Source organism: Asterias amurensis, chromosome 10 (genome assembly GCF_032118995.1).
Source record: "Asterias amurensis chromosome 10, ASM3211899v1".
Lineage (NCBI taxonomy): Eukaryota > Metazoa > Echinodermata > Asteroidea > Forcipulatida > Asteriidae > Asterias > Asterias amurensis.
In genome coordinates, this window is record NC_092657.1 from 12,069,840 (window position 1) to 12,095,847 (window position 26,008).

The window sequence follows — 26,008 nt, forward strand, 5'->3', positions numbered from 1 at the left end:
ACGGCTGAAACAGTTGTGCCACATCACGCGATACGCGCAACGCGCACATCATTCCCTTATAAAGAGTTGTTTACCCGAGGGCAGCGGAGGGTTGTGTTGAAAGAAATCATTGCACAATTATAATGTTTGCATTTATTTAACTTTTTGACCAAAAGTGTTGATGTTTTTTGACCGAAAAGGTATTGATGACTGGGAATCAAAGTGTGTTGAATCGGTTTTCAACTAGTGGTTTAAACCCGCCGATGCCCGGTTCTTGATAATTTTACCTCGATTTCGTATCGGTAAATTATCAAGAACCAGGCCTCGTTGGGATTAAACCACTAGTTGAAAACCTCTCCACCACACATTGATTCTCTTAGTAATACAGTTATCAGAGTGTAAGTTTGGAAAACCAGACGTAATTATTGCACTTAGGTTTGGAAAACCAGACGTTATTATTGCACTTAATGACCAGACATTATAGTTGTGAATGATAACCAAACTCTGCGCACAAGAACTGCCGGTGATGCATATCATAAATTGAAGTAAAGGCGATTTAATACAACTGTAAATCCGCTCACAAATGCCTCTTACTCTTGACACTTTTGATTAATTTTGGCATAGCAGTGGCTTTTTCCTCATTTAGTACCATTCATAAGTGGAGATACGTAATAGCTGTTTTTGACATGTTTTGAATAAAATATATATTTCATTGCATTTTAGTAAGCAATATTTATAGACGCCAATGCAAATGAATCAGTCAAAAACTGTAAACTACAATAGACCGTGCAAGTGTTGCGCGTTTTTGAACGTTTTAAACATTAAAATGCGTATTGTTGAGAAAAATGGTATTACAACTGTTTTTATTTTTTTATTTTTTAAAATTGAGCAAACCCAAAAGGGAACATACAGTTTGGAAGTGTTGAAATATAATACGTACGTAACTTGCACGGTCTTTTATCTACTTATTTGTTTGAATAGCTGTTGGAATGCGTATGAATGGAGACAATAAAACAAACCCATTCATAACAAGTGAAACACATGTTTTTGATTGAATTATGTTAAGTGTGTTTTGTTATTTTCTTTTTTTTTTTAGACTAAAGCATATTATTAGGGAAAAAGCAATGTTTTTAGGTAATGGTGTTACTTAATAAATGCATCAGGAACGCAGTCGATGAACAAACCAGTGAAAAGTCAATCTTGAACTTTGAAATTTGGACCTAAACTAAACCAAATGGCATTGTCTGAGTAATAACTAATACTAGTGTTTGTCCAAACAGGCTTGGGACTGGGGAAGGGAAAACCAAATACCTATTTCAAAACATTTTCAAGACACACTGATTTGTTTATGATAATTGGTAAAATAAAATAATTCAAAACAAGTACATGATGATTCAAAAGTAGTCGCAAGGGGGCGTCTACCCCCTTTTGAGACAATTTAAAGCTTTAGGAATTGGGGGAGGGAGACACAATGTATTTACAGTTCAAGAATATCTGCCTTGATATTTTGTCGGATTTACATGTTGAAAAAACATGCAAAATGCACCTTTATAGTCCCCTCAAGAAATAGTCACGAGGCTAAGAGCAATTAATAAATAGTAATCGTAAATACCTCAGACAGTTTCGCTATTCCTATTTGTGGAGAGCGCATCACGTGAGGCCGGGGGTGTTTAAACATTTGATAATGACCAGTGTTTATAACCGGTTGAGCGCGGATTCTCCGCGCTTGTCTTGGTGCAAGACGTTTCTTATTACGGGCGATGCAGGCGCTGTCACTGAGTTGGCCGCGCAGTGTAAGAAAGGAAAATCAGAACATGTTGCACCAAGGCTAACCGCGCATGCGCAGGAACGGAACCGGAAACTGTCGGAAATAGGCGTCTTAGTCAAAACAATGCAACACACGGACGTCGTACATGTACACACCATAGGTGTAGAAACATACATAGCTCGAGCACGTCGAAAACGGATACATTTTACAGAAATTCTTACTTCATTACGCCTTTTAACCAAAAGGCATTTATGAATGGGAATAAAATGGTAGCGACTAGTTCTTTCACGGCCGTTTAAAACCTTGCAGGGTCAAATTGCCGTTTGATAAAGGCCCTCGCTTTTGGCTCGGGCCTTTATCACACGGCAATTTGACCCTGTCTATTTTAAACGGCCGTGAAATATTTAGCGCTACCCTTTAATTCCCTTAATTATACACTGAATTTACATATAGGTTTGAGTCAAAGCCTCGGTAGGCATATGGTTATATGAAATCAAATCTGTAAACGGTTCAATTGATAGCTAAATGTTCGTTAGAATTAAACAAAAGGGCAAGTGAAAAACGTTCATACATGCATTGTTGTTGTTGTTGTTAAAAACTGTGTGTTTTCGTTTGAATTTCATAAGGCTGCCAAAACGGGCTGCCCATGTGAATAGAGTTGAACAACAGTAATTTTTAAAACAACTGACATTACATTTCTCAGGGAACTGCGGGTGGTAAACCTTTCAGTTATTTTAAGAAACCGTTTTGTCCACATGAATATTAAGTCTGCTCAGTATTCCATTAATAATTATTTGCCTTTGGGTCAGCAAAACTTGTATCTGGCGTTTGATTACTGGTATTAAGAATAGTATTATAGGTCATTTCAACTTTGTTTAGGTGGTTCCACCGTTGTTAACCGGGGGGGGGGGGGAGTCTGGCGGGCCCAATGAAGCAAAACATGTCTGGCGGTTGATACTGATATTATGAATAGTGTTATTTGGTAATTTCAACTTGGTTTCAGGAGGTTCCTCTGATGTTTAACCCGGGGAGGGGAGGTGCCTGCAGGGCCCAATGCAGCAAAACATGTGTCTGGCGGTTTATACTGGTAATGCGAATAGTGTTATTGGTCATTAAAACTTGGTTTCAGGTGGTTCCACCGATGTTTAACCCGGGGAGGGGAGATATCTGGCGGGCCCAATGCAGCAAAACATTTGTGTTGCGGTTGATACTTGTGTTAAGTTACTGGTCATTTACTGGTTACTGTTCAGTTCATGTCTTGTTGAAATCAACTGGCAAGCACACCTCACTGAACCCCGCACTGCAGCAATCAGGTCTATGTATCATCATTCTTTCCTCGCACAATTAGGGACTGGAACTGCTTGAAGACGGACCCTGCACTCTCACCCTCTCTAGATGCATTCAAGAATGCACTGAGGGTCTCACCTAGTTAGTAATATTGCTGGCCAGTTTTTACTTGCACCATTTATACTTTTGCACCTGATTGGCTTACGGTCCCATGGTTTCACGCGTGAGCCCAGCCACAGTGCGGTAATCTTCAAATTTTCTGAAGCAGCACTTTAAAGGAAGAAGAAGAAGTTCCACCGTTGTTAACAAATGGGGGGGGGGGGGTTGTCGATGGCGGGCCTAGTGCAGCCAAACTATGAATCTAGGGCCACAACTTAAATACCAAACTTCGTTTTAGCCAAACGGCTGGTTTCGTTATTGAATTAGGGACTCTTAAAGTAAAAAAAAAAAATAAAAATAAAAAACATCAACGACGTGCGGGGTTGGTCGGGGCAGAGCTGTAAAAAGGGTAGGCTTCAGCCCATTTTAAGAGGATTTATCTCGGAAACAATATGGGGTATTGAATTAATGTTGTGTGTGTGTTCATTTTAGCAATAATGGGACAGTTAAACAAAGTTTCATGTAAATTTGAGCTGATTTGACAACTGGGTAATTTCAACCCACAGGTTGTACAGTAAACATGCCTCGGATGATCAGACAGGGCATAATTATTGGATACAAATGGCTCAATCGAACGCGGTAACAGTTTTACCGTTGGGAGGATATGGGCACTTAAAACAAACATGAACACGACTCGAAATTATTTTTGTAAACAAACAAAATATTGATACAAACCGCCGAGAAAACTCATATTGTCCATATTCCATGAAACAGAACATGTTTCATTTTTGTGTTTTGTTTTATACCACTGTTTCCGATTTAATAAATACTTTTAGTTTGTACTTCAATCGATTGGAAGTTGCGATCTCTCAAAAGCTGGTGCCGCGATTTTTATTCCGATTCGTTCATAAACACAACTACACACGTGCAAGTTACGACATGTACTTTGCGGTATTTTCCCAACTTCCCAACAACGTGGTGATATTGCTGGCGTAGGGAATTTCCCCTACACACAGCCTCGCGCCCACTGCAGTTCATTCTCCTAGATTGAAAGTACAGCACGCTAGTAACGGTGACGGCAATAGAAAGGCACATCCACGGGATCGGTGATGATAACTATGGGATATCAGAGAGTGATCACTATGGGATGGCAGCGCTGTACATGTGAGAAGCATTACAAAATATGCTTCTTCGCTGCGCTCGTAGTATACGCATGAAAAACAGTTTCAAATTATTGTAGGACACTCAACAAAAAAAGCTTGGAAAATATAATTTTGCTTCAGAATTTAAACAATCATGGGCGTGGGCCTGTGTTAAACTGCATACACTGATCGAGAGGGTTTCGCCAACTCGGTAAGCGGCAAGAAAGTAATATAAATACTCGGTGCTTTTCAGCATCAGAGGCGACAGAAACCGTATACAAGCACTCCGGGTTCCGGGCGTGTGCATTGAACCACACAATGGGTCGTCCGTTGTGAGTTAAAACCGGATGTCATTCTGTCCACACGCAGTGTTAAAAGATAAACCCCAACCGGTTTAGACTTAGACCGCCTCGCTGGACGGTTTAAGTTTTGGGGTTTAAACCCGATCCGGTCTAACTTTATTTGCGTTCACACGCACAAAAGTTGAACCCGAACCGGTCTAAGTGGGCTTAGACCAACTTTAGTGTGGCGTGTGAACGACCTCATTGTTTGATTCAGCCAAATGTTTTGCCTCTTTGTTAGGGGTCCATGCACCCAACGCAGCGGGGGGTCCCCGGCAGACATCCATATCTGACTATTTCAGGTTATCCACTAATTTCCCCTGTACTTAATGGTGGGAACCTCGTTCCTTTAACCAAAGTGTTCTGGGCTTCCCGTCTAGAACTGCAGTAAAACTGTTTTCCTTAATACTTTTGTCCCTATGAATATAGTCTGCTCAGTGTTCCATAAACAATACGCCCATTGACCTCGTAGAGATGGCGTAGTTGGAGTAAACAATTATAGGTTGCTACAGTGCCTCCATGGCCGTGTAATTGGTAAATAATTGCCCGTTTTTGCTGTGTTACTTTAATTAACTAGACACAAATCGTGCGGAACACAAAACTTTTGCTTCACTACATGCATTATGCACCATTTTGGGCTGTACAACAACCTGTAATAGTAATTCTAGCTGGAAATGTTTTCTTCTTCGTCAACGCTTTAATCAAAAGTTGTGTTTATACACTATTTTTGTGTTTTCCTACCACGATTCGACGTGACTCGAGTCAATTGTCCGAGTCACCAAAATTCTGACTGAGACGGACTCAAGTCCATGTTAATGGACTCGAGTCCTATATAACTCTAGATACAAGTTAAAGGTAGACTCTCGTTGCTTCCAATGCTCTAGTCTCAATTGAATGACGGGACAGAAAAGGGACAAACTAAATTAGTTTGCTGTCCGCGCTATCGTTACAGTTATAAAAATAAAAAAACGATAAAATGATGGTAAACTTAAAAACACAACACTGATACACATAGTTGACAATTGCATTCTTGAAGAACAAAGAAGAAGTCTCGAAGGCTAAATCGCATGCTTTGTTAGTACTGTTATTTTGTTATTATCGGTGCGCTTGTGACATACCATGGAGGAAGAAAGAGAAGGAGCTCGAACGACCTGCAAAACCGCAGAGTAACAAAAGAATACTCTGACAATGCCCCTGTCTGACCAGTGGAAAAAGAGAGGAGACCTCCAGCTGGACGGCCGATTTGTACAGAACGTTTGGTACCACCAGTCTGCGCTCTTACCTGCGTGTAAAGTTGAATTATTGGAGACAAGAATTGTAAATATACACGTTTTCATTTACCGTTTGTGGTGTTTCACGGAAACATCATGGCATATTTTTACATTTTATGTGACTTTCCGGTCACTATCGGTGGTTCAAAATGTAGGTATTAGCACACGAGGGTGGTTGGTATTCAATTGTGTTGTTCGATTTGGTGAGCACAAGTGTACACAATTTTTATCAGGACTCAAAAAAGTTGTTTTTCTGTATTATATCCATACGACATACGACACCATAGTTGAGTAAAGAACCAAGTGTGCACGCGCAAACTCACATACGCCAGGTCGCCCATTGTCTGTGTAAGGTACGTGGGTGATTACGAGGTGTCGTTAAACGGTTGCGGTACCACGGGTTCGACTTTTGAAGTCCCTTCGTTCGAGCTCCTTCTCTTGAAACAAAGAGTTCAAAAACAGCCAACGTGAGTGGAGACAGTCCTTCTCTGGGATATGAAGCAAAATAAAGACAGCACAAAAAGTAACTAGGTTGTTGTAAAAGCACCTATAATTTTAAATTTGTTACTCATCTAAAAATGAAAATACCAGGAGACGACAAATTTTATTACGGTGATTTTGAAACCTTGTTTGTTACAATCAGTCGAGTATTGTTGTCGCGGTATGTGCTTACAAGTGAAAAGGACCCATTTTCATTGTTGCAGTATCTCCTAATGACATGATTGAACTCTCCTCTGATTCAGCGTGAACCTAATAGCGGGGGTTTTGAAAAGCTGTTCTTGTCAACAGGAATTACAGCAACAATGGAAATCGGCACTGTTCAATTGTAAGCACTTACCGCGACAACAATACTCGACTGATTGTAACACACAAGGTGTTAAATTCATGGTAATTAAACTGTCCGTCTCCTGGTATTTTCATTTTAAGAATATTAGTAACAATTTTTAAATATAGGTGCTTTTACAACAGCCGAGTTACTTTTTTGCTGTCTTTATAAAGACTTGCTATGGTCTCATCGGGGTGCTTCACAAGCACACCGTCTATTTATTCGCATTCGAATGGCGCGGGTAAGCTTTCGTGGTGTTTCGTCATCGCAGAGGCCGATGCATGAATATTCACCCTGTAAATGACTTACCATAAAGGCACCTTGTGAAACGTTCGTCGTGTATGTGAATTGTGGGTGGAGCTACCTAGGGAGAGCTGTTCATTCGTTCTGACGTGGTCGACCGGCCGACGTACCTCCAAAATCTATGAACACTACTCCGAAGCAAAATAAACAGTGGTGACTGCGCGATGATTGGCCGGCCGCGAAGTCTTAACTTATCGTGCAGTATCACTCAAATTTATTAGGGCTTAAAAATAAACTCGAAACGCAATTTAAGTACTATGAGCAGTGGCCCAGTGGAATGACTCAAGACTCCACACCCCCCCCAAAAAAAAAATAAATAAATAAATAAATAAATAAATAAAATAGTTTACTACGTTACGTTTAATAGCAGTTCATCCTAAGGTTTAAAAATTAAACTTGAACACAATTGAAGTAAGATGAGCAGTGGCCAAGGGGAAGGGCTCTGGACTCTGCGGCTCCTAAAGATCCCGGGATCGAATCCCGTTGCCTCACAGATCGAGGTTTTTGGAAAATTTATAAATATAACATTGTCAAATATCATAATTGAAAAGTGCATCGAGTCGTTTTATGTTTCTTTCCCACTCTCAAAATATATTTTTTCCAAGGAACTACGTTTGAATTATTGGTATTGAATAATAATAATAAGTTTATCAACATTAGTAAGGCAACAATATAACGTCATAAAATGTTAAGATTAATTATGCTTTTTTCTAATTTAATAAATAGTAAACAATAAAATAAACAAAGTGCCTATGTATATACCTTTACCCAATGTTAAAGCACTGTTTGTCAATGCAATAGAATCATGTGTTAAGTATGAATCGAATATTTATGTAATACTATTGCTTTTAGTTTGCCGCGTTTAAATGCCCGTTAGAGTTAAACATGTGTTTATAACAAACAATAGCAATTCTTAAACATGGTACGGGGATTGTTTAGTGAGCATTCTGAACCATTTAGAAGCCAGATATGTGTACAGAAAGGTATAAAGGTGGACAGAAAGGATGGGCTCCAAATCTTCTTCTTTACACAAGAGGAGGATGACGAACAGGAAAATCGTCATGGTCGCCAACACCAGCGTGCACAAAGAGTTAGTAGGGACAAGGTGAACCCCTTAGAAGAGTATGAAGAAGGGCATCTTGTTAATGGCTTTTCCTGATGGTTTAAACAAACAAACCAACAAACAAACAACTTTGTAGTTTAATCAGGAATTAAATTGACGATCTTGGCCAGCTGGGTATTTTTCATTATTTATGTTTTATGTCAACTTTTATTTTTTTTTTATTTTATTTTTGGTAACAAATTATTTTAGATTTGCAGTTATTTCCTTGACCCACCTATCCACAATTTCGAACACAAATCTAATTTTTTTCAAACTGACTATTAATTTGTAGTCCTTTGCAGATCGTTTTTTGCGCTTTCTGATATAATAGCTTTCCAGGCGTCACCTTTTTCCGGTTTGCTTTGGTGTCGCATCGTTTGTCATCAATAATGGAATTGAAGTCCCTCATGGTCTCAACGAGAGCCACCCTTTCGTCAGCAGTGAAATTGTCACTGCGTTGCTTTTAATTAGCCAAGGCTGTAGAGTATCGAAGTAACGACCTGCTGAAGATTTATCTATACTGATGTCTATCATATGTTCATGTTGTTGCGCAATCCTCTATCTACATTACAATGTATTTAACAATAAGGACATCGCGGTCAATAAGTTTAGACTGTCCTATCCTCGTGTAACTGGCTAGGATAACTAAGCAACTTTTTAAGATATTTCGTAAGACTTGTTTAATTCAGGTGTTTAGAAAGACGCGTGTAACTTGGATTTATCCACGTCTATATACTACACTAGTAAAAAGATAAACGCATTTCGTAGTTTCAGCCCTACATGTATGTAAAACTATATAATGCGTAAAAACTCGTTCCTTGCGTGCCCAGATAGTCTAGCGGTAATCGGTCATGACATTACATAAAACGACTGCGAGTTCGAATGTCCGTGCGTTAAAATGATTTTTTTTGTTATCCCCCAAAACTAAAACCATATTTTTTGTTTTTAAATATTTAAGTTTGATTTTTAATCTTTAAATCGACAGATATACCTTTTATAGTGTGCATGCATGATGTTTGAAAAACACAATAAACGGAAAACGGTGATCATAAGCACAGAGTTTGGTGGTTAAGAGTTCAGTGAAATCATCTCGTACTACTCGATCAAACATCAAACCACCGACCAAATTTAAGGATTTTATCCTTAGTAGTTTGTCACATGACAATGGACTCTTAAAATACTGTCATGAATTCAAGAAACCAAACAAACCAAACAGTCCTGAGTCAAATACAAGTGTTTACATTTATTCAACTTTTTAATTGAACTTTTGGGGATACACAACTCAGTTGAACATAAATTTGTCTTTAAAAAGGAGATGTTGATAGCACTCACCTTATATACCGCCCTCTCTTGACAAGTTACAGTAACAATATTTGCAGCACCATATCTCAAGAAGTACCAACCAATTTATAAACTTAATGGGGCATGGAGATTCATGTTGAAAAACCTTGACCTCAAGTTGACCTCTACTTCTGGGTCAACCGGAAGTGAGGCCATATCTCAAGAAATATACAGCCTATTCTCAATGGGAGGCTTTTTGGACGCTTTGTGGCAGCAGACTTACCAGGTAAAATCCATTGTTCTCGGTAATGTGAGCATGCTCAGAACTACACAAACCATGGAAATTTACCTGGTGAGTCTGCTGCCACCTAGCGTTCCAAAGTCTCCCATTGTTTCAGTTATAGACTCCTTGGTCATTTAAGCACATGATCCAAGCAAAACAACAGGGAACAGCTTTGTGTGTTTGTTCACAAACACCTAACGTCTAGTTTGTTCATGTTGTTGTAGCGGATGGTTATTTTTTAATGTACCGGGTTTTCACCATGTCTATTAGCGCCCTCTTGAGCCTCAAGTTGGGGGTATGCGTTAGATTTCTGCGAAACATAATTACACAGCTCACTTGACGCGAACGCGTACGGTTCGATATCTGTATGCGTATTAATATCCGCGACTCTGCGAAACCTCTCTAATATATTATCAACAGCGCTCCATTCGGTGTTACAGGGAAGTTTTTATGCCAGCACTTATTTTTGGTAATTACCAACAGTGTCCACTGTCTTTATTAACATCAGGGGAACCACCTGAAATGGCCAATAATACTATTCCAAAAACAAATTATCAGCCGCCACACAAGCTGCATAGGGCCCGCCAGACACCCCTCACCACCACCACCAAGGTTAAACATCGGATGAACCACTTAAAACCAAGTTGAAATTACCAACAACACTTTCACTGGACACTAAAAGTCATTATTATTATTATTACTCAAAATAGTTATCAGCATAAACCTTCTTTGGTAACGAGTATGGGGAAGATGTTGGTAGTATAACACCCTTTTAGAAACAGCTCCCTTAGAAGTAACGATATTTTTTTAGAAAGTGGCAATTTCTCATTACAATGAATTACTTTAATTCGATTTCGAGATCTCAGAATAGGATTTTGAGGGCTAGAAATCAAGCATCTGAAGTCACACAACTTTTGCCAAAAAAAAAGTTTTTTTATTCAATAGTTCTCACGCAACTTCGACGACCAATTGAGCTCAAATGCCCATAGGTTTGTTACTTTAAAATGCATATGTCGGTTTACACTAAGTGAGAAGACTGATTCAATTCAATTCAATTCAATTCAATGATCTTTGATAATTACCAGTATTGTCAGTGTATTTAACAGAAGTATCAGCCGCCAGATAACAGTTTGCCTGTATAAGGCCCGCCACCCCCCCCCCCCCCTCCCCCGGGGTAAACGTCGGAGGAACCACCTGAAACCAAGTTGAAATAACCAAACATTTTGTAATTTGCCTGTTTATTGTAAGACTTTTCGTAAATGTTTATATATTTTGACATATTTTGGGGTATGGCAAATTTGTAGTGTGTCTTTGTGTAAAACATATTTTTAGGCACGCAACGTGCCATAACATACAACACGGTAACGGCTTACCCAGTCCATTAAGGAACGACGTGATAGATTACAGGCTCTTTATTGTTGGCGAGGTTCAAGCAATTTTGCAATAGTGCTAGGATCATGAACCTATTCATGTCAATATACATATGTTGAGCTCAGGCTAATGACAATGGCCATCAGCTTTCTTTTCAAGGCAAGTGAATAATAAGTATAAGTTATATATTAAAGATGCTTTGACAGATTTTTGGCCGATTTGACCTGGTATTTTGATGGGGGTCGAGAAAGTTACAAGCTTTCATTTTAGCCGTTGCTCAATAAAGTCCGCCAATTATTAGTAGCAGTGAATTTAAGTGCTCCAAATAAGTTTTTGTCGGGATCCCGACAATGTATCACGTGACCAATTATTTTGTGTTTTTAAGAAACGTTTTTAAATTTTTTAAATGTTTGGGGCAACAAATCTGGCATAGCATCTTTAACTGGCATTTTAATGAATATCAAATGTAAATTCTCTCTCGGTTGTTTGATCAACAACAGCCATAATTATATGATCTGTTGAGTAAATTTACATAAATTGATATAAAATATGCAAATAAAACAGTCATCCGGTCTGGTCTCACAAACAAACATAATATATACAAACATAAAATCATACGAATATTAAGCATTGTTATTACAACAAATACGTGTACAACACGTTATAACAATGATTGGATAAATTGACACTCAGCTGAAAAACTTGGAATTATGAGAGACTTGCATCTCGGGACGGAAGGTCTTGAACGCACCAGTATGTAGCTTGTAGTGAATGACGGCTGGTATAGACCAAGGAATGAACGCAAAGTGCACTCGAGGGTCGCTTCGGATCGCCTGTTTGTTTACAACGTAAAGCAGTGCCGTGTAGTGTAGGTGTAATGTGGGGCCAGTGAATTGTTTGGTTCATTGCTGGGGCTGTTAATTATTTGGGGTTGGGTACATTGGAGTGCTGCCTAACGTGCTGATGTGTTTTCTCTATAAGTAATGGATTACGCTTTAAAGGCAGTGGACACTATTGGTAGTTACTCAAAATAATTAATAGCATAAAACCTTACTTGGTGACGAGTAATGGGGAGAGGTTGATGGTATAAAACATTGTGAGAAACAGCTCCCTCTGAAGTGCCATAGTTTTCGAGAAAGAAGTAATTTTCCACGAGTTTGATTTCAAGACCTCAGGTTAAGAACTTGAGGTCTGGAAATCAACCATCTAAACGCACACAACTTCATGTGACAAGGGTGTTTTCTTACTAATTCCATTATCATCTCGCAACTTTGATGACCGATTGAGCTAAAATGTTTACAGGTTAGTTATTTTATGCATACGTTGAGATTCACCATCTGTGAAGGCTTGTCTTTGACAAAAACCAATACCGTCCACTGCCTTTAACACAAAAAAGCAACTGTGTATTGGTACGGCGCATCCAGTTGGCTGTTGTGTTTGTTATATCGTAAAGTAGTGCTGTGTAGTGAAGGTGTAGTGTCGCTTTATTATAAGACTACATGAACGTTGCTGCAACCACATAATCTTGACCTACAAGTTATACACGTTATTTAGGGTAATTTTAAGATGGTTTCTGGCTGTTTTGAACGCGTTTTGATATCTTTAGTTGATACTTTTCGAGATGGTGGTCTTCATGGTTGGATTGCCGTATTGGGTTCATTTACAAGCAGGCTAGCTTGGAATGTTTTGGTAAAATGCCTAGGTATGATGTTACCCACCCTACAGGAACAGTTCGTCACTTCGACTTGGTTAATTGGCTGGATGGTTGCCTTTGTAGATGCGGGGGTCGAAGGATCTGGTAAGTTTAACATGATTACTTATGGTACGCAAGGGTAGGCTGGCATAAGGTTTTATGCCTATAATTATTTGGAGTTATTTTCAATAGTGTCCAATGCGTTTAAATATGAACAAGGTCACAACTCAAAGTGTCACAGCCTCTGAAACAATACAAACATTAACACAATTTGAGCAACAATCGAAGAAACTCAGACATTAAAGGAACACGTTGCCTTGGATCGGTCGAGTTGGTCTTCGAAAAGCATTCTGTAACCGTTTGTTATAAAATCGGTATGGTAAGAGAGATGTTGTAAATGTAGAATACAATGATCTACACAAATATGCCTCGAAATTGCGTGGTTTTCGTTTTACCTCGTCGACAAACCCGTTCGGCCATTTATTGGAGTCACAAATTTGACTCCCATATATGGCCGACCGCGTTAGTTCGCGACGTAAAATGAAAACCATTGCAACTTTGAGTGATACGTGTGTGGATCATTGTATTCTACTTTTAAAACATCTTTCTAACCATATATGCATTTCAGAACAAACGGTGTCAAACGTTTTTCAAAGACCAACTGGTCCGATCCGAGGCAACGTGTTTCTTTAACAACAACATAACGGACAATGCTTCTGTTTTTTTTTCTTTCATGTTTTTAACAATTTGTTTGCCACTCTGATCTACCCACAAAACTAAATTGTTCACTAAATTTAACAGTGATCCTATCAATCAAAAAAATCATCGCGGTACAACTGAAATTGCAGATTGTTTTCGTCTTGTCTGACTAGGTTTATATTTTTTGGTAATTTGTGTTTTCCTTTAAATCCGTTATACACTTTCGGTAAAAAAATAAATAAAATAAAAGTTCACCGATTTACAAATAATTGACAGGGTTTACAAAAGGTAATGGTAAAAGACTTCTCTTCAAATATTGTTTCATGAAATGCCTTACTTTAAAAAAATAAAAATAAAACAATATGAAATATCGGTCGCGATAATTACGGATTCTTTTTAACACATGTCACGACACGGTGAAACTTGTAGAACAAGGGTGGGTTTCCCCGTTACTTTCCTGACTCCGTTGACCGATTGACCGTTTTTCACAGGTTTGTTATTTTAAAAGATATGATACACGAAGTGTGGGACTTGAAAAATACTGTTAACCGAAAGTGTATAATGGCTTTAAGCAATTCGCTAGACGCACAGGGCCTACGCGACATTGATTTTAAGTTGTAGTTTGACGTTATTTGGTCGAACAATCATTTTTGCGAAAACATCAGTAATCGGTTTTACCATTTAAGGGAAAGGTACACGTTTGGTAATTACTGAAAATAACCATTAACTTTAAAACTGACTTGGTGGCGAGCATTAAAGAGCTGTTGATAGCATTTATGTGAGAAACGGCAACTTCTGAAGTAGTATAGATTTTGAGAAAGAGGTTATTTTATCACTAAAATAATAAAATACTTCTAGCCAGAAGTCGTTTATTCAACTAAGCACGCAATTTCTTCCAACAAGGTTTTTTATCATCTTCTCGCAACAGTGACGACAAATTGAGCTCACATTTTCACAGGCTTGTTTGTTTATTATGCTCATGTTGGGATACACCAGTTGAGAAGACTGGTCTTTGACAATTACCAATATTGTTCATGCCTTTAAACAATCGCGCTTATGTTGAGCCAACAATGACCAACGTTGGTTTAAAGGGAAGGTACACGTTTGTTAATTGTCAAAGACCAGTCTTCTCACTTGGTGTATCCCACCATATTCATAAAATAACAAGCCTTTGAACATTTGAACTCCATCCGTCATCGAAGTTGCGAGGAAATGATGTAAGAAAAAACAACCTTGTTGGACGAATTTGTGTGATTTCAGATAAGAATAAAATACTTCTAGCTAGAAGTATTTTATTATTTTATTTAGAAATTACCTCTTTCTCAACAACTAAGTTACTGCAGAGGGAGTAATTTCCCGCAATGTGTTACACTATCAACAGCTCTCCGATGCTCGTTACCAAGTCAGTTTTTAAGTTAATATTTGTTTTGAGTAACTACCAAACATGTACATTCCATTTAATGTTGGGGCAAGGTAGTTACAACGAATTGTGCTCTGTGTGGTAGGTAAGATGTGTTTGTATGACTTAGCAATGTCGTTACAGCTGGCGGCACACACACCGTTCGTCTGCTGTTTGATACCTTCCACGCACTAGCTGATCAGCCCATCACACGAGAAAAGCCTATAGAAATGTTGACAATGAATTGTAGCACAAAAGTTGAACTCACAATTCCATTTGAGCAAAATATTACAAAATACCAACACTCGACAACGAGAACAAATACTTTAGTCTGGTTTCTGATCCCGAGGATCAAGGTTTCGCAAATCATTTGTACTGTATTGGTATATGGAGTAGGGGCCTTTCACTCAAAATAATCTGACAACAACAAATACAAACATGTTTTTCACTCCCCTCGACTCAGTGGTTAGAAGGCAATGAAAATAAATTCAAAACAACTTGCCAAATATCTAAGTCGCGCTGGGGTTCTGGCTTAATATACTGTGTTTTACTCAACTTTTGATATTCAATGGTCCATCGAGTAACCTGTCGTTTGTAGGCACACACCCCATAACCCGTTACCAGGCTTACAATTGTTTTGAGAACTTACCAACGATGTCCAATGCTTTTAAATCAGAAGATAATAAATAATAATATATATGACCTTTGGATCAACATTGATTTCAGGTTGCTTTTTACAGCGACGCAAAAACAACCTTTATCCAACATTATCTATACGTCAACAACATTACGTTGAAGCAGGTTACAATAGTGGTGTTGGACCAACATTAAATTTAGGTGTTTAATGTTGCCGTTCCAAAAACAAAATTCATCCAACATTGTAAATACTTCAAAACAATACATTAAAACAATAAACAACGTTAGGACCAGACTGATTGCTGGACCTACGATGAATTTAGGTTGTTGAAGATACTGGACACTAATGGTGAATGTTAAAGACCAGTCTCCTCACTGGGTGTATCTCAACATATGCATAACACAACAAACATGTGAACATTTGAGCTCAAAGTGGTCGTAGAAGTTGCGAGATAATAATGAATTAACGAACATTCCAAAAATGTCTGCTTAATATTGTTAACCTCTGTGAAGCGCCTCGGGACCCTTTGGGGTTGTTAACAGCCGTTTATTATTATAGATTTTCTCGGTCAAATTCGGCAAATGAGCAGTCAATTTCATTTTCATGCGTTCGAATTAAAGCTGTTTTGCCTCTCCAGTTGTTACTGCGTTTCAAATTCAGAATTCGGCCATTCAATTTCCTTTTGAGTCGAGTCAAATTCCTTTAGCATTCAATTTAGCGTAGCGTAATTCTTTTTCGTGACACACACGCCTCAAGAAGCGTCTGCGGATTTGAATGCTGCTTTGATCAATTGTTAAATTGAATGATTATTTTGTTAAATCAAATGACGCAACAATACATTTGACTAATCATGAAACGAAATCGAATTACCCTTTTGAGTAGCATTCGATTTCGCGCGAAATAGAATATTCTGGTGGTTAAATTGGCTGCTCATTTTCCGAAATTGACCGAGAAAATCTATATTATTTTTAATTCCATTGTCACGAAGTTGTGTGCTTCCACATGGTTTGTTTCGAGGCCCCAACATCTAATTTTAAGGTCTCGAAATCAATTTCGTGAAAACATTACTTCTTTCTCGAAAATTATGTTACTTATTAGAGGGAGCCGTTTCTCACAATTGTTTATACTACCAATATCTCCTCATTACTCGTTACCAAGTAAGGTTTTTTTGCTAATAATATTTTCTTTTATTTTTGAGTAATTACCAATGGTGTCCAACGTCGTTTATATCACGCAGCAAGACAACATTCATCCAGCATTGTAAATATGTGTAATTTTTGCGCTGAAACAATACAATACTGGAGTTGGATCAACATTAAATGTGTGTGTTTAATATCGCGACGCATAAACAACCTTTATTCAATATGGTAAATACTTCAAAACATTTGACTGAAACAGCAAATTAAGTAACCAGATTATTGTTGGATCAACAGTTATAATTGTTTGTTATTATCGCGACGCAAAACAAACTTTATCTACAATATATTTTTTTTTTTTCTGTGGTGCCCTAGGCACCATTGAGCGAGGATAAACCTCAGCCGCCCGAATGCGATACACAACCAGTCCCCTGACTGACTCTAAAAAGAATAGCACACTGCAGTCTCACCCACAAACAAAGCGCCTGTACACCCTACGCAGCCCCACTTACACACCGCTATTCCACACACCGCTATCGCCCACAATCCTAACCCGTGACCCGACGGCTCACGGTCTAGGATTGGGTGAGACAGCGGTGTATGGAATATAGCGGTGTGTGGGACTGTGGAAACGTGCGTTTGTGTGCTTCCTTGGGTGAGGGCGTGGTGTGCTGTTTAAAGGCAGTGTACACCATTGGTAAATGTCAAAGACTAGCCTTTACAGTTTATCTCAACATATGCATACAATAACTAACCTGTAAAATTTGAGCTCAATCGGTCGTCAAAGTCCCGAGATAATAATGAAAGAAGAAAACACCCTTGTCACACGAAGTTGATGAGGTCTCGAAATCAAATTCGTGGACAATTCCTTCTTTTTAGAAAACTATGGCACTTCAGAGGGACCTGTTTCTTACAATGTTTTATACCATCAGTCTCTCCCAATTACTTGTCACAAAGAAAGGTTTTATGCTTATAATTATTTTGAGTAATTACCAATAGTGTCCACTGCCTTTAAAGACAGTCGGGGGACAGGAGTTCCATTGCATTCGGCCATCGCATTCGTGCGGCTGTGGTTATGTACATGTTTACCTTTATTAAAGTAAGCAAACTATTACACAGCCTTGATCAATGCTACCCTAGGCACAGTTCCTGTACATTATTTACATTTAAAGGGACACACCGGCTCATCGTTTACGCAATTAAGGGGTGTATAAAAATCATAAATATTGTTGTTATATATGGTTGCTGTAAACAAAATATCATCAAACTGTCAAGTGTATAGCAAATAATGAAAACAAGCGGTAAAAGGCCAGCGTATACGTGTTTCCAGCCGTTGCAACTGTCAAATATTTGTGACATTGTCGCACAATGTTGCAAGTAGACTGGTTATTTTTTTATAGCAACGTTTTACTTTGACGTAGCATAAGGATCCAGTCTATCCATGTACTAAAAGCCAACAGCATAAATATACGGAACAGGCAAATCCTTCGACGAAAGAGGTAGACCTTCGTGCTTCGACGTACATCCAAAGATCGTCACGAATAACACAAAGAAGTTAACCCAAAACAAGATGGGACAGTGACAAGTCAATAAAACATTCCTGGCCCCAATAAACTAGGCCTACTACCGCAGAGCCATGATGCAGTTTGGAATGCGATCGAGGCGTTTGGAATGCGATCGACGTGTCAGGACACGATTGCATAATTGACGTACTCCCTCCCTGCTCCTGCCACTCCATCTCTGAGTTTTTACAAAAATGTGGCTGCCGTTGCCTCCCCAAAACACGTACGGAACAACAAAAACGCACGGTGGGTTGTGACCGAGGCTTAAACGTAGCTGGTATCTTGGAAAGGAAACGTAGCTGTTCGTATGGAACGTAAGTGTAGCTTGACTCGGGGTTGAAAACGTATACGTGTTAAACTTATAGCGTAACTCGAAGGAAAGTAAGCGTAGCTCGGTAGCTGCGTAGCTTGGAACGTAACCAAGTAATACCTCAACAATCTTAAACATAACACTTCATTCACAGAATTAAAACAATGGTTTTTATTTTTTGACAAAATTGAGGGAGTTGTTTTATTATTATTTTTGTGTTCAACCTTTTATGAAAAACTCTTATTCACCTGTTCTTTTTACGATCGGGGGCTCCGTTTTTGTTTTCATAAAACATTAAGCTACTCACACAATAACACTGTCATAAAACATTAAGCTACTCACACAATAACACTGTCAATATACAAAATGCAGTAGTCCTACGTTTTGACATCATCAATCTTTTTTTAATTACCTGAAAATTCTTAACAAAATTAAATTAGGAGCCATGAAAGCACAACATAGCATTACAATGGAACGTTGCGACCATAAGAAACAACGGAATCGACACGAGGTGTACCGACTGACAAACCCACGATGACAAACATGTACTTTGATGTCTGGGTCCCCCCCCCCCCCCCCCCACCTCAGGCTCACGGCGAGACCCGCAAGCTGGGAGTTCATAGCGCCCGGGATTACACCTCCAGCCACCGACGAGACACGGTATGTGCGGTACGTGATATGCCCCAAGGCTTACGTTCCGATTGCTACCATGCCGAGGCGCTGTAAAACACGCTTCCGTTATTGCACGAACCCTCTGAGTGAAAATCTTACTTCCCCGTCTTTTAAATAATAATTTACAGTTTTTACCCGTAATCTGTATAAGTTGTCTATTTTGTCAAATACTCATGAATAATTGTAACCAAATAATAGACAATTTGGTTTATTAATTTATTTTTAATTTATTATTATACGGCTGGAAGTAAACTGAAGGCCACGTGGGTTATCCGAACCAAACAAAATGGATAATCCACGTGACATTTTTTTTTTTTTATGCGTTAAAACGCAAAATTTGACGTGTTTTTTTTTTTTGGCAACTATATTCTTCTCCATTCCTGGAAGACCTTTAGAATCATGTGTTAGTGTATTTTGTAGCCTAAATAGCCCAACGTAGCCGGTGTGTCTCTTTAACCCCATAGAGGTGCCTCATACATCGGCCTCATCAGGAGCAAAGTTCAAGGCCTAAATTTTGTGTACAAAATAGCGATAGGTATTTTTATTCAGCCGCGCCACGCATCTAGAACTCCCTTCCACTTAATCTTCGATCTTGACTTGCACTGCAAAATTCACGTATCTTCTCAAAACTTACCTTATGTCACAAGTTTTCAATGACTAATTTGGTTGTGTCTGTTTTTCTTTGTGTTGTGTTTTGTTTTTGTTTAGTTTTTGGTTTTACTGCGGCTTGAACACCCAGCAGGGAGGATATGTGCAAATTACAAGTCTTGTTATTATTATAATAATTATTATTATTATTATTAGCTAACTATTTTTGTTTCTTCAATTTCTTCATAACAAAGGTGTTATAGCAACGCCTCTAATGGACAGATTTGGCGCCAGGACTGTGGTTACAGTGTGTGGATTAGTTGCTGGTATATCCGTGATAACTGCGTCCTTCTTATCCAGCCTATATGGAATTACCTTTATCCTGACTATATTCACCGGTAATTATTACACAGCTGGCTCTAATCATCGTAGCGAATCCCCTTGTTACATCCCATTTAGCTTGAGCTTAGGTAATCAAACGGTATATTTATAGATAAATAATAAAACCACATCCCTTCGCATCACCAAACAAGTGTCAATACACTCAAACCCGAGGGCGTACAAAACCCATGGACCCCAATTACACGGTGCAAAACTTTTGCAATACACATGGATAATTCATTTTGTCGAAGTTATGTTTCTCGAAGTTATGTTGTCAACTATAAAACAAAATTTGCGACGAGTATGCATAGTTTAATAACAGACGAACAGTTGTTCAAATAAGAAAACCATTATTCACTGTTTCCTCGAACCCGCGGCTATTTCGTACTTAGCGCTTGAAATTGATCAACGGTGGGAACGATCAAGTTGATGTACACCGGTTAGCATCACTCATGTTACCCGCCGCGCTGTGCAGTCATGGTACCTGCGTGTTTGTTGCAAGGGACATGATTTGTTCTCGACCAATCAAACTTCACAGTTTGTTGCCGAGGTATATCAATGTTGTTTGTTTTACCTCGGTAAACCACCATTGGTCAATTACACCCGCGCAATACGAACCAAATGCGGGTTCTAAAGAACAGTGGCGACATGTTTATATCGCTTAATAAACTATGCATGATCTGTCGCAACAATGTTTGAAGATGACAACGGAACTGATTGCACGCTTTAGTTGGGATCCATTGGTTTTGTACAACCTCGGGGGGGGGGGGGGATGGCACCATCGTCTTTGCCTAAGGTGTAATTTCCCCCTCGGGTATACACTGCAATCGACCCCGCCACAGCGTGCAACAATTGTTTAATACCATTGCAGAGCTTTCTGCAACATGTAGCTTATTCCTTACCACATACAAAGTTTACTCCAAACTTGTATACCAATGTTCAATGTGTACAATTAACCGAGTAATATAGGTTTTATCGGTCAAAATCGGCGAATGAGCAGTCAATTCAATTTGCATGCGTTCTAATTCAAGCTGTTTTGCCTCTCCAGTTGTTAGTGAGTTTCAAATTCAGAATTCGACAATTCAATTTAGTTTTGAGTCGAGTTAAGTTTCTTCAGCACACAGTTCAATTTAGCGTATCGTAACTTTGTGACACACACGCCTCAAGGAGCGTCTGCGAATTCGAATGCTGCCTTAGTATGAACTGTTAAATTGAATGACGCACAATTATATTTAACTAGTTATAAAACGAAGTCGATTGACCCTTTTCAGTAGCATTCGATTTCGCGCGAAAGAGAATAGCTTGGTGATTAAAATGGCAGCTCATTTGCCCAAATTTACCGAGAAAACATATAATAGTTACTGCGTACTGACCTTGCAATAGGTTGCAATTTATTTGTTTGTTTTGTTTTTCAGATTGGTGATTTGTTTTGTAATGGCTGTTATTGTTCTTTCCGTACTAAACGATGGTTAAATTGTTTTTGTGTTTAATTTTTCAGGACCAGCTTTTGGCATATCATACGTGATAACGAAGAATCTAATTGGAAGCTATTTTAGTAAGTCTATCACAACAGCTTACGGTTTGTCGACCCTGGGTAGCTCTTTTACCTTCTTCGTTGTGCCCTTGATACAGCTTTTCCTAGACATCTACGGCTGGAGGGGAACATGGCTTCTTCTTGGAGGATGGTTCTTAAATCTCGCTGTCGTTGGAGCTCTGATGAAACCACCTGCAGCTAGTGGGAGTCGAGATGGTTACGAGTCAGCTCACACAGACGAGGAGCAATACACAGGGGAAGACAAACTGGCACCAAACAACCGCTTTGGATGTTCTTATTTTATCAGAATCTTCTCATCTACTCGAGATACATTTCAGCTTGGATTGTTCTCGTCCATATTGTTCTTGCTGATTGTACTTAACTACTCCGTTTGGCAACTGTTCTACTCTGCATGGATAATATACTATGTGCAGTACACTACTGTGTCTAAAGGATTCACACTGGAAGACGCGTCGCAATTCATTATCGCTTATGGAGTAGGGAGGACATTTGCTTGCCTCTTAATTGGTCCGTTAGTTCAATCTGTGCAGGCTGTCAGCACACACACATGGCTTGCTGGTGCTCTGCTTTTATCTGGAGTTTATTATGCTGTCGATCCATGGTTGACGTCTTATTGGCCGATTGTGGCAAATTCACTCATGTTTGGATTCTTTTATCCAGTGACTTCAATACTTATGGATGTTGTCGTGAAAGAGATATTCGGTAAGGAGCAAATGGGTCATGTATTTGGATGGCTGGGACTTGTGTCCGGTTTGGCAAAACTCCTCCTGTTGTATTTTCCCGGTGAGTTTTTTTTTTTTTTTCATCGTCTGCAGAGAACAGTAATAACTATTTTTTTTTTTTTTTTTTTTTTTATTGTTTTAATCACATCTTTTGAATTTCAACATAATATAGGTTTTCTCGGCCAATTTCGAAAAAAAGTGCAGCCAATTTAACCATCAAGCTATTCTATTTCGCGCGAAATCGAATGCTACTGAAAAGGGTCAATCGATTTCGTTTTATGATTAGTCAAGTGTAATGTTGCGTCATTCGATTTAACAATATAATCACTCAATTTAACAATTCATCAAAGCAGCTTCAAATTCGCAGTCGCTTCTTTAGGCGTGTGTGTCTCGAAAAAGAATGACGATACACTAAACTTAACTTAGTGCTAAAGGAGCTTGACTCGACTCAAAACGAAATTGAATGGCCGAATTCTGAACTTGAAACGCAGTAACAACTAGAGAGGCAAAACAGCTTTAATTCGAACGCATTAAAATGAAATTGGCTGCTCGTTTGCCGAGTTGACCGAGAAAACCTATATTTTGAAAACCGTTCGTTCTGTTTTTGAAAACCAACACCATAAAGAGCAATACAATCTTGTTGCAAACAATTATTGTTGATGTTGATCACCTGTCCAAAACTAAAATGGTTCTCAAATGAGCGGAGGCAAAACTAATAAAACCGGGTCACTGATATTTTAACATGTTAGCTAAAACTGTCAAAATTTGCCCTTTATTAAGATATGGTACTGTTTCAGTTTGTACATGTAAATTGCCTTCATGTTTACACGTATTGCATTAGCATAATGAGAAGTATGATTTACAACAAACACATGAGCATCTTCTTCAAACTGCATGCGTCTATGGTTTAAGCAGTACACAGTAAGTTCTCGTTAAACAACATTATGAATGATGAATCTGGATCTGGTATTGCTTTATACATGCCAATGATTGCAAATTACAAATGATGTTACTAATGGTAAATGCAAGGCATGCAAGGAAAAAGCCCCGATTTAAATGTTATACATTAACACAACCAATAGTGTTCATTGTTAAACATAATGTACCATTTGTGTAGCAAGGACTTTTGAGTGGTATACCATTTTGCTGTGCAATTGGTAATTGGTGGTTCGCAAATTGCTCTGCAACTGTTAATTGGTGGTACATCATGGAGCAAACCAATGATGATTAATCGTATACCATTGACTGTGTCACAGGATACTGATTGGCTTACTATGTATGACTAAACCGATGGTGTTGAACCATTGACTGCTGAAAAAAAAACGTTAGTAAACATCATGATTAATAACATTCCAATGGTAATTGACCAGTCTAAAACTGATTGTAAACGACATGTACTCAATATCACAAGTTCAAAATGTCATATAAGTAATCACGTTAAAACACTTTAGGCTGCGTTCGATTAGCTTCCCTGTGTCGACCCCGCGGTGATCACTCGGGTGAGCCCCTGACAAGAGCTAATCGAACGATCACTCAATGTTCGCAAATACTTTGAAATTACTATCGACTGTTTCAACAAATAATGTCAACACGGTTTTCTTTAATTACCAACAGGGAACGGTAATCATAGCTTCAACTAAAACTTTAACTAAAAATTGGTATTGCTAAGCCCTTGTTGAATGTTCTAAAAAATTGTCATCGTGATCGTACCGGCCAAACTAAAGCTGAATGTACGGTCGATAGAGAACCCGTTGACCGTACACCTCCACACAACTCGGCCTTAATTACGACGATTTCACTTACCGACGAAAATCGGTGCAGAGCTAGCGCGGTGCAGCTTGAAAGATTTTTGATTTCCCAAATCCTTTGTGCAGGTTGACAAACACGTCATATCCTAGAAGAAAACAACGAAGAGCTTTGAGGCTCCTCTGGTTGAAAACCATTTATTTTTAGCTTGTCCTGCAGCAAAATTTAAACTTCCTAGCTTCACACATCGCGAGGGTGCACTTCGCGAGAGGAGGTCGCCATTTTTCTCATTGATAAGCACACACACAAACTACGTCATAACGAGAGTCTATCTGCCCTGATGAATATTCAACATCCTATTCCAGCAAACGTAATTTGCGCTGTAATCCGTGCGCAATTGTAAATAAACACATAAGCAGCCTTTTACAAAGGAAATAAGGCTCTGATCCGGCCTCGTTTTGTAACCTCGTTGATACCTCGAAAGCCATGCTTCGACCCCGCGGTATCAAGTAGTGTATGTGCCGTGCGGTATAGTATCTATGCATTTCATGAAGTCAGAGCGGGCCGGTGCTTGCGTAAAGAGCCTTCGACAAGGCTAGGGCAGACCGGGGTCGACCCAGGGAAGCTAATCGAACACAACCAAATACAAATATCTCATGTTAGCTCCGAATCAAACGGCTTTATCCAACACGTATAGCATAGTTTCCACGTAAACATTGAGTGGCACTGTTCGGTCAATCTTATTAGTTAAAGGCACTAGACATTATTGGTTAATAGTCAAAAGAATTATTAGCATAAAACCTTACTTGGTAAACGAGCAATGGGGAGAGGTTGATAGTATAAAATGATGTGAGAATTGGCTCCCTCTGAAACGACGTAGTTTTCGAGAAATAAGTCATTTTCCAAGAATTTGATTTTGATACATAAGATTTAGAATTTGAGGTCACGAAATCAATTGAGCTCAAATTTTCACAGGTTTGTTATTGTGTTTATATATTGAGATACACCAAGTGGAAAGAATGGTCTTTGACAGTTACCAACAGTGTCCACTGCCTTTAACACTTGGTTCATTGGTGTACTATTTGTTTCAGCCTAAATTTATGTATTTTGTGTTATTAGTTAATGCATATTTTGTTTTCTTTAAACACGTTTAGGCTGCCCACAGTTGGTATTGTTTGGTAATGTGGTTTGTTATTGTTTGTGCCCACCAGGATTGATGTATGACCTAACGGGAGACTACACCGTGGTTTTCAGTCTAATGGCTGGTGCACAATCACTGACTGTTTTTGCTACATTGGGTTTGAGCTGGAGGCAGAAATACCATATCAGTTCATCTGAGGCATCCTCGTGAGGATCTGTAACTCGCCTAGTTAAAGGAACACGTTGCCTTGGATCGGTCGAGTTGGTCTTTGAAAAGCGTTTGTAACCGTTTTTTATAAAATGCATATGGGTAGAAAGATGTTGTAAAAGTAGAATACAATGATTCACACAAACATGCCTCGAAATTGCGTGGTTTTCCTTTTACCTCGTCGACTAACACGTCGGCCATTTATGGGGGTCAAAATTTTGACTCCCATAATTGGCCGACCATGTTAGTTCGCACAGTAGAAGGAAAACCACGCAATTTCGAGGCAAACTTGTGTGGATCATTGTATTCTACTTTTAAAACATCTTTCCAACCATATGCATTTTATAAAAAAACGGTTACAAACGCTTTTGTTTTGACCAACTCGTCCGATCCAAGGCAACGTGTTCCTTTAACTGTAGGACAAACCGTTTCAGAAACAGGTGCATCACCACCCAAGCTGAGCTGCTCAATCAGCAATAATTTTACTGATCTGCATATGATGCTGTA

At 38.9% G+C, this 26,008-nt stretch overlaps 1 protein-coding gene across 1 annotated transcript; it reads left to right on the forward strand.

The window, feature by feature from the left end:
* The first annotated feature begins 12,619 nt into the window (after positions 1 to 12,619).
* Positions 12,620 to 25,514, forward strand: LOC139942588 (monocarboxylate transporter 12-like). The gene is made up of 4 exons (XM_071939448.1): positions 12,620 to 12,851; positions 20,004 to 20,147; positions 21,629 to 22,468; positions 25,365 to 25,514. The coding sequence occupies exons 1-4, from the start codon at positions 12,620 to 12,622 to the stop codon at positions 25,502 to 25,504; spliced, it is 1,356 nt and encodes a 451-aa protein (XP_071795549.1). The 3' UTR covers positions 25,505 to 25,514.
* The last annotated feature ends 494 nt before the right edge of the window (positions 25,515 to 26,008 follow it).